Raw genomic sequence first — 9,558 nt, forward strand, 5'->3', positions numbered from 1 at the left:
AGTTATCCTGTGATCAACCAATACTCCGAGGTCCTTCTCCTCCTCTGTTACTTCCAACTGATGTATCCCCAGCTTATAACCAAAATTCTTATTATTAATCCTTAAATGCACGACCTTGCACTTTTCACTATTAAATTTCATCCTATTACTATTATTCCAGTTTACAACGTCATCCAGATCTTCCTGCATGATATCTTGGTCCTTCTCTGTATTGGCAATACCTCCCAGCTTTGTGTCATCCGCAGACTTTATTAGCACATTCCTACTTTTTGTGCCAAAGTCAGTAATAAAAAGATTAAATAAGATTGGTCTCAAAACTGATCCCTGAGGAACTCCACTAGTAACCTCCTTCCAGCCTGACAGTTCACCTTTCAGTATGATCCATTGTAGTCTCTCCTTTAACCAGTTCCTTATCCACCTTTCAATTTTCATATTGATCCCCATCTTTTCCAATTTAGCTAATAATTCCCCATGTGGAACCGTATCAAATGACTTACTGAAATTGAGGTAAATTAGATCCACTGCGTTTCCTTTGTCTAAAAAAATCTGTTACCTCTCAAAGAAGGAGATGAGGTTGGTTTGGCACGATCTACCTTTTGTAAAACCATGTTGTATTTTGTCCCAATTACCATTGACCTCAATGTCCTTAACTACTTACTCCTTCAAAAAATTTTCCAAGACCTTGCATGCTACAGATGTCAAACTAACAGGCCTGTAGTTACCCGGATCACTTTTTTTTCCTTTCTTACAAATAGGAACTCTATTAGCAATTCTCTATTCATATGGTACAATCCCTGAGTTTACAGATTCATTAAAAATTCTTGTTAATAGGCTTTCAATTTCATGTGCCAGTTCCTTTAATATTCTTGGATGAAGATTATCTGGGCCCTCCCCTATTTAGTCCCATTAAGCTGTTGGCTTCTACCTTGGATGTGGTAATATCTACCTCCATATTCTCATTCCCATTTGTCATCCTACCATTATCCCTAAGCTCCTCATTAGCCTCATTAAAGACTGAGGCAAAGTATTTGTTTAGATATTGGGCCATGCCTAGATTATCCTTAACCTCCACTCCATCCTCAGTGTTTAGCAGTCCCACTTCTTTCTTTCTTTATATGGCTATAGAACCTTTTACTATTGATTTTAATTCCCTTTGCAAGGTCCAACTCTACATGGCTTTTGGCCTTTCTCACTTTATCCCTACATGTTCTGACCTCAATAAGGTAGCTTTCCTTGCTAATCCCTCTCATCTTCCACTCCTTGTAGGCTTTCTGCTTTTTCTTAATCACCTCTCTGAGGTGCTTGCTCATCCAGCTTGGTCTACAATTCCTACCTATGAATTTTTTCCCCTTTCTTGGGATGCAGACTTCTGATAGTTTCTGCAACTTTGACTTGAAGTAATTCCAGGCCTCCTCCACCTTTAGATCCACAAGTTCTTCAGTCCAATCCACGTCCCTAACTAATTTACTTAATTTTTTAAAGTTAGCCCTTTTGAAATCAAAAACCCTAGTCACAGTTATCCTTCCATTTAGTTTAAACTGAATTAGCTCGTGATCACTCGAACCAAGGTTGTCCCCTACAACCATTTCTTCTACGAGGTCCTCACTACTCACCAAAACCAAATCTAAAATGGCATCCCCTCTTGTTGGTTCAGCAACTAGTTGGTGAAGGAATCCATCAGCTATCACATCCAGGAAAATCTGAGCCCTGTTATTATTACTAGCACTTTTCCTCCAGTCTGTATCTGGGAAGTTAAAGTCTCCCATGATCACACAATTCCCATTACTATTTACTTCATTAAAAACAGTAAAGAGGTCTCTATCCATATCCAAATCAGATCCTGGTGGTCTATAGCACACCCCAAGCACTATCCCAGGGGAGGCTCTAGTAGCTTTCTTCCCCAACGTGATTTTTGCCCAGACAGACTCTGTTATCCATTCCATCCCTTCTTATTTCTTTACAGTCTACCTCATCATTGATATACAATGCTACTCCACCACCTTTGCCTTTATTTCGGTCTTTCCTAAGCAGCACATTCCCCTCAATACCTGTACTCCAGTCATGACTACTATTCCACAATGTTTCTGTTATCCCTATAATATCTGGTTTCACTTCCTGCACCAGTAACTCTAGTTCCTCCATTTTGTTACCTAGGCTCCTCGCATTAGTGTACAAACATATTAATTTTGATGTTTGGCTTTGCTCACATACTTTATCCAATTAGGCCCAGACATTCTACCTCCAGTATTACCTATTAGACTGGTATCTACACTAACCTTCCTCCTTATGTCCATTCTCCTACCCACGGCTGTATCCTTTCTTACTTTGTTTTCTTCCCTCTCAATGTTAAAATCTGGGGTGGAGATTACCTGGACATCTCCCCCCCAGTTCCTAGTTTAAAGCTCTCTTAATCAGTTATGCCAGCCTCCATCCTAGAAGTCTATTTCCCTCCCTACTCAGGTGAATTCCATCCCGAGAGAACAGTCCATGAATGCCTCCCAGTGGCCATACATCCCAAAGCCCTCCTTATAGCACCCCTGCCTGAGCCATCTGTTGATCATCATAATCTTGTCACACCTTTGTTGCCCTTCTCTAGGAACAGGCAGAATCCCACTGAAGATCACCTGAGCCTTGATTTCCTTAAGTGTCTTCCCCAGTCTGGCATAGTGTCCCTTGAAACATTCCAGCGAGAATCTAGCCGTATCATTTGTTCCCACATGAAGGACAATCAGCGGATTCTTTCCCTCTCCCATTAGGATCCTCTTCAGCCTCAGGTCCGGGTCCTATATCTTAGCACCCGGCAGACAGCACACCCTTCTGTTCTCTAGGTCAGCTCTGTTTACAGGCCTGTCTATTCTTCTCAGTAAGGAGTCCCCAATCACGTAGACCTGCCTTTTCCTGGTGATGGTGCGAGTCTCCAGTCTATCCCCTGTTCCCTCTGGCTGCAAGTCCTCTCGATTTCTATTCTCCCTTGCAATCCTCCGTAACCCATCACGTATCCTCCTGGGGCTCATATTTAATGCTGTTATCTCCATTGACTTTTCCCCTCTTCCTATAGGACTAGCTGCTCTTCTCTTCTTCCTTGCCCTCTCACCGTCAGCGACCACCTGCTGTGCCCCTTCTTAATTTTCCAACTCCACAAACCTGTTCCTGAGCCCTATTTCTCCTTCACTAGTCCGTCTTTTCCTCTGTCTGGTTCTCTTAGCCACATGCTTCCACTGTCCTCACCCAGCAGTCTCCCCTCAGAGTTATTTGGTCCTGCTTCCAACTGCAAGTCTGAGCTTTTCCCTTCAGACTTGTCATGTCTTTGCTCCATCATCTGCTTGAACCTCCTTCTAAACTCAATCAGAGTTTCCACCTGCATCTCCAATCCTCAGATCTTTTCTTCCATCAGCTCTATCAGGCGGCACTTCATGCAGACGAAACTCTTTTCAGGTACCCCCTCCAGGATCATGTACATACTGCAGTTTCCACATCCAGTCATCTTCATTGTGTCTTCCACTGCTTGGGTCACTACCACTGCTGCCTCTGTGTCTGTCATAGCCTTCCCACCTAAGTCCTGTTAGTCCGGGAAACACAAATCAAACCAAAACACCACCACCCACCACAAAACAAACCCCCAACAAGCACCAAAACACTGCCAGACCACCACACACTCCCTTCACTAGTCTGTCTGTTCCTCTGCCTGCCTCTTAGTCTTCCCCCCAAACTCCCCTTGCAAACTCCCACTCAAAATCCCCTGTTTACAGCTCTGTTTGCTGGGTCCTGTGCCACTGCAGCTGCCTGCCTGGCTAGCTACCTTTTTAGGACCCCTAGTCAGAGAAGCCCCGCCCCCTAATCAGGGCTCAGCTTCTCTCCCAGCACACTTAATTCTAATGAATAAACAGCAGGATTCTAACAATGACTTGTGTCTTCTTTATGATCACCCAGTAGATCCTCTGTAATAAAGATCTGAGCTGTTAACACAAAGGGCTGATAAGGATCATAGAATTAAAGGACTGGAAGGGACCTTGAGAGGTCATCTAGTCCAGTCCTCTGCACTCATGGCAGGATTAAGTATTATCTAGACAATCCCTGCCAGGGATTTGTCTAACCCGCTTTTAAAAATTTCCAGTGATGGAGATTCCACAACCTCCCTAGGCAATTTATTCCAGTGCTTAACCACCCTGACAGTTAAGAAGTTTTTCTGAATGTCCAATTTAAACTTCCCTTGCTGCAATTTAAGTCCATTGCTTATTGTCCTATCCTCAGAGGTTAAGAAGAACAATTTTTCTCCCTCCTCCTTGTAACAATCTTTTATGTATGTGAAAATTGTTATTATGTCCCCTCTCAGTCTTCTCTTTTCTAGACTAAACAAACCCAGTTTTTTCAATCTTCTCTCATAGGTCATGTTTTTTGGACCTTTAATCATTTTTATTGCTCTTCTCTGGACTTTCTCCAATTTGTCCACCTTTTTTCCTGAAATGTGGCACCAGAACTGGTCACAATATTCCAGTTGAGGCCTAATCAGCACGGAGTAGAACGAAAGAATTACTTCTCGTGTCTTGCTTACAGCACTCCTGCAAATACATCCCAGAATGATGCTCGCTTTTTTGTAACAGTGTTACACTGTTGACTCATATTTAGCTTGTGGTCCACTATGACCCCCCGATCCCTTTTTTGCAGTACTCCTTCCTCGGCCGTCATTCCCCATAAGGATCATACTCAAATAATTTGGCCAAGCAGCAGATCTTTTTTGCCTACCTTTGTTTTGAAATATTAATTAGTAACTGTTTTTAAGTACATGGCTGCTAACATTTTCATAACTTGATCAGCTTCTCCCTCTAACCTACGTATATGCTTGGTTTTTTTCCGTCTTTAAATTCAGCTTTTGCAGCCATTCTTTCCTAACTAGTAGGAACTCTGACCTGCATTTCCTAACAGAGCACATTTCAGAGTGGGGGAAATCATTTGCAGTAACTGATATCAGAAGTGAAACAATCCAAGCATTTCTAGGATCATATACAGTATATGCCCTGGAGACAGAACCAGGTTGAAGACTCAGTTAGCTCTCAGTTTTAAATCTCACTTTAATCTTTAATGACATTGATGTCTTCTTTTATAGAGTCCAAAAGAGAGATGTACAGTACCATGCCTGGAGCGACTACAGCCTCGCTGAATGCATCTGTTACTACAACTCAGTCCAGTAACTTTCATTCTGACATTGAACGTTACATATTGATTACTATATATACAGTAGCATTTATTGGAGGTACAATTGGAGCCATCGCAATGTCATTTTTGCTGGTTAAAATGAACACTCTGTCAGTGACCACGGCGGCGATTGTCAACCTCGTGGTGTTGCACAGCCTGCTTCTCCTGACTGTGCCGTTTCGGCTTTATTATTATATCAATCAGAAGTGGATTTTTGGGGAGGGCTTTTGTAAAGCAGCGAGTGCTATGATGCACATCCATATGTACCTCACTTTTCTATTCTACATAATCACGCTCATTATCCGGTGGCTCATTTTCTTTCAATGGAAGGACAAGTTGGAGTTCTACAGGAAGCTACATGCTGTGGCTGCTAGTGCTACAGTGTGGATAGCGGCCATTGTGATTGTGCTGCCCTTGGTCATTGCTCAGTATGGGACGTCTGGGGAGTATAAAACTAACATATGTTTTACATTCCAACAAGAACTCAAGGAGGAGAGTGTGAAAACACTGAACTATCTCTTAATTGCCATTGTAGCCACCATCACATGTGTCCTCTTGGGCTTGCAAGTCTTCATCATTCTAAAGGTGGTGAAAAAGCTTCCAGGCTCTGTCTGGTCACATCAAGAATTCTGGGCCCAGATTAAAAGCTTGATGTTCATATCTGTGATAATCATTTGTTTCCTCCCATATCACCTCTTTAGGCTCTATTACATACTGCACATGAAAGAAGAACAATTAGTAATGTACAATAATATCTGTTTGAGTATAACTGCCATCAGCTGTCTTGATTTGCTGTCATTTGTTATAAGCGGAAGCCGTTTCTTTAAGCAAAAGATTATTATGCTTCGAGACAAGTTTGCGTGCTGTTAGGTTCGTTCATTTTTAGAGACCATCTTCCACACTACAATGTTTAGGTGGGAGGAAAACATATGGCTTTGTCTGTATTTTTTAAAAATGATAATTTATGGAGACAAATCAAAAAGCATTATAAATTATGTGTATCTATTTATTTTATATGCCTTAAACACAGTACCAGCAAAATAACATCGATTCTTTGATTAGGTGAAATACTTACCAGTGTTGACAGTGCCAGCCTAGCAGACTGGTGGTAACTGTGCTGTGTCACAAGGGAGACAAAGGTTCCAATCCCATGCCACAGAGGGAAAAGAAGCAATAGCCCAAGATGATTTGTAAAGAATGTGGAGAGAGAAAAATAAAACACAAAGTCAATGAATAGTGGGTTATGTAATAAAATATAGAGACATTTGAAGTTCCTAGATCTGTATACGGTATGTGTACTGTTTATATGTTATTTATTAACAACAATCTGTGATAGAATGTAGTGGTTCTACAGGTCTTCGTTGAGGAATTTTGGGCTTACACTGCAATGTGGCTTTCTAGTTCAATTGATCGAGTGATACAACTTCTAAAAAGCAAGCAGTAAATGTATCTCTTAATTTTTTTCCCACTGAACTCACTCTTTTGAAAATGGCTTTATTGTGGGAGGGAAAGGTCTGATTTATCTCTTTCGTGTGCTGTAAAAATGTCTCCATAAATAATTACATATCACTGGGCACTATATTCAGCATTGGCAGTTCAAATCAAAAGCCAGTGTTTATTCTCTTTCTTCACAGAATTGTCCAATTTTTTCAAGAGCTCATTTAGTTAACACTACAGATAATTTAACTTAGAATATTATTCAGACAGCAGTTGTGTTGTTTCTCCAGGTCATTTATTTTAGTCTCCAAGGTAACAATAATTTCCTTTTCTATGATACTTTTTCCCAGTTTTGAAGGCCATAGTCTGGCCTCTCAGCATGTCCCTGGGATAAAATTAGTCCTACAGAATTTTGTGATCCGGGCAAGTAAAAAAGATAGAAACACTGGCTGGAATGGGATGAGGCTAGCATGTGTGGTGTGATTGAGGAGCCAGTTATATTTCACAGTTATAGATGCATGGTGAGTAGTCGGGATTTTTTAAAACCGAGAATTACCCATTATCAAGTTAAGGAAAAAATGTAAAAAAATCACTTTGTGGAAGATTCTTAAGCTTACACAGATCTACTGTATTGTACGTGTTCCAATAGAGAACATATATCATTGATGGCTGTAGCTCAAAATAGTGGATGGTTAATTTCTATTTCCATTTCTTTTTGCCTTCTGCATCAAGTTCAAACTTTCCATCTAGAGTCAGTTGAATAATATGTGAATCATTTGGCAAATTTGGTGGCATTAGCTGGATAAATTATCTGATTAATTCTTTTTCATGGCTCTGCCCACGTTCTCACCTCAAGACCGCACAACCTCACCCTTTCATATATCTCACCTTTCATTTCCTTTTGCTTCACTGTCTGTCTATACACAAAGTGTACTGCTGCTCTCCTTAATATCCCTTGTGTTGATGTCTACCCTTCGCCTCTCTGAGCCTTCTTCCCTCATGCTTAGAACTCCCTCCTTATTGCTCTGTAGGTCTGACCAGGTTATAGTATCCTGAACTGAGAGAGAATGAGTAATTCTCATGTGCAACAATAAGCGTTGGAACCATCAACACAGGCTATAACACCAGGGAGAGAAGGTGAAAATGAATTTGTGTTTGTATTTTTTTTCTCTGTCATCTTTGGTGTGCAGAATATACTTGGTATAGGGTCTGTAGAGCAACTTATACCTTAACAACACTATATAATTGTTTTAGAATAACAATAATAAATGTGGTGGTTTGGCTCACAAGCACATCTTTTCATTCAAGTCTTTCCTACAAATATGCATAAATTAAATTAAAATTGCTTTATATTAAAATTTTGTAAAATTGTATTCTCAGAACAGATAGAGTTACATACAATAAATACATACAGTAAAATGTTGACACTTGAAGTAAATATAGTGTTCATATATTGTGAAAAGTTAGATGTAGATTAAGTAATTCTTCTAATAATACACCCACACCACACTCGGTGTAGTTACTGGTTTCTCTCCTTCTGTTGCAGTTCCAGAGCTTCACCCAAAGGGGTGCAGTTGAGTCAAAATCTTTTCATTTCCAGGGTATGTTAATTGTTGGCATTCAGTATCACAAAATAAAAAATAGTTATGACAAATATTGGAAATAACTTGAAAAGGAATTCTGACTTGTTAGAAGAAATGGGCCTGTGTTGTAAGCAAGCCTTAGTTACTAGGCCAAATTTGAACAATATGTTTTGTAATTTTTTTAGATCATTTGGCTTGACAGCCAAGCCTAAATTTCAAAATAGGTGCATTTTTAAAGAGTTTATGTATAAAAAAACTAAGTAATGAATCAAGAAGATAATTATGAAAATTTAGTCTATGGAGAGCAATTGACCCTAATTTAGTGAAAAATAACAATATTTCAGTTATTTAGCAGAGGGGGGTATTCCTGCTTTAAATGGAAATTGGAACACAACCTAAGCTATAGTCACGACCAGAGCTGCCATCATAATAATTCTATTCTAAAGTATAATATATAATGATATTGTTCGTATTATCCTGAAATAACGAGGAGATCTGAACAAGAAATTATTTGCTTTTGTATATCTGATTTTTTTACTCCAACTAATACATTTCAATAGAGTATGGGATTAATTAATGTAACCCAAATGCTTCTAGCAGGCTGTATAATTCCACAATGTATGTTCACAATATGCAATCTTTTACTAAATAAAAATTGCATAAATGCTGTAGTACCATTCTGCCATCCAGCAATAGTTCTGTTCAGGGTGGCTGACCAGATATTACACCACTTCATGCATTTTAAGTTGACTAAACAATAAGTGATGTGGAAACTAACATAGTCACAAAAAGGGGTAGGGAAAAATGATGGTACATTGCTACCTGAGAGTGGAATTCTCAGCCTGTTCACTGCTGTCACAGGATTGCTAAACATTACACTGCCCAACACGACACCTCTTTTGGTGAAAGGCACTAATGTTCAGTCAGTTAAGCCATCTGAATGGCTGAAGATGTGTATGTGCTTTCTGGGAAGGGATTGTTTATAACACAATAGCAGTGGTGGGGAGGGAGAATTACACATGATGAGACTAGAAAGTTACATGAGCAAAATTTTAATTCTATGGAATTGATATATGTGAGGCAGCAGCAATTATAACAGCAAATGAAAAACTTGAGAGGTGAAATTAGGAAGTGAACTCTGTAAGAGAGATTACAAGCAAAACCACATCTTTGTGTGGGGAAAAAGTAAATGTGTGAGAATGTGTTATCACCAAATTCCAAATCTAATCAGGATAGTGGGTCACCAGAGGTCACATTTAAATATATGATGGGTGTGATAAAAGTGGCAACGGAAGGCGAATGGAAATACACTGTATGCAAAATGCATCACCATAACAACCACTTA

At 39.8% G+C, this 9,558-nt stretch overlaps 1 protein-coding gene across 2 annotated transcripts in view; it reads left to right on the top strand.

Moving 5' to 3' along the window:
- GPR141 (G protein-coupled receptor 141) overlaps positions 1 to 8,943 on the top strand; it is a 40,612-nt gene extending 31,669 nt beyond the window's left edge. For both annotated transcript variants that reach the window (XM_034761215.1, XM_034761216.1), the window contains one exon: positions 5,105 to 8,943. In XM_034761215.1, coding sequence (XP_034617106.1) covers positions 5,119 to 6,063 — 945 coding nt within the window. In that variant the 5' untranslated portion in view covers positions 5,105 to 5,118 and the 3' untranslated portion in view covers positions 6,064 to 8,943. The remainder of the gene's footprint in view (positions 1 to 5,104) is intronic.
- The last annotated feature ends 615 nt before the right edge of the window (positions 8,944 to 9,558 follow it).

This window comes from Trachemys scripta, chromosome 2, assembly GCF_013100865.1.
Source record: "Trachemys scripta elegans isolate TJP31775 chromosome 2, CAS_Tse_1.0, whole genome shotgun sequence".
NCBI lineage: Eukaryota > Metazoa > Chordata > Testudines > Emydidae > Trachemys > Trachemys scripta.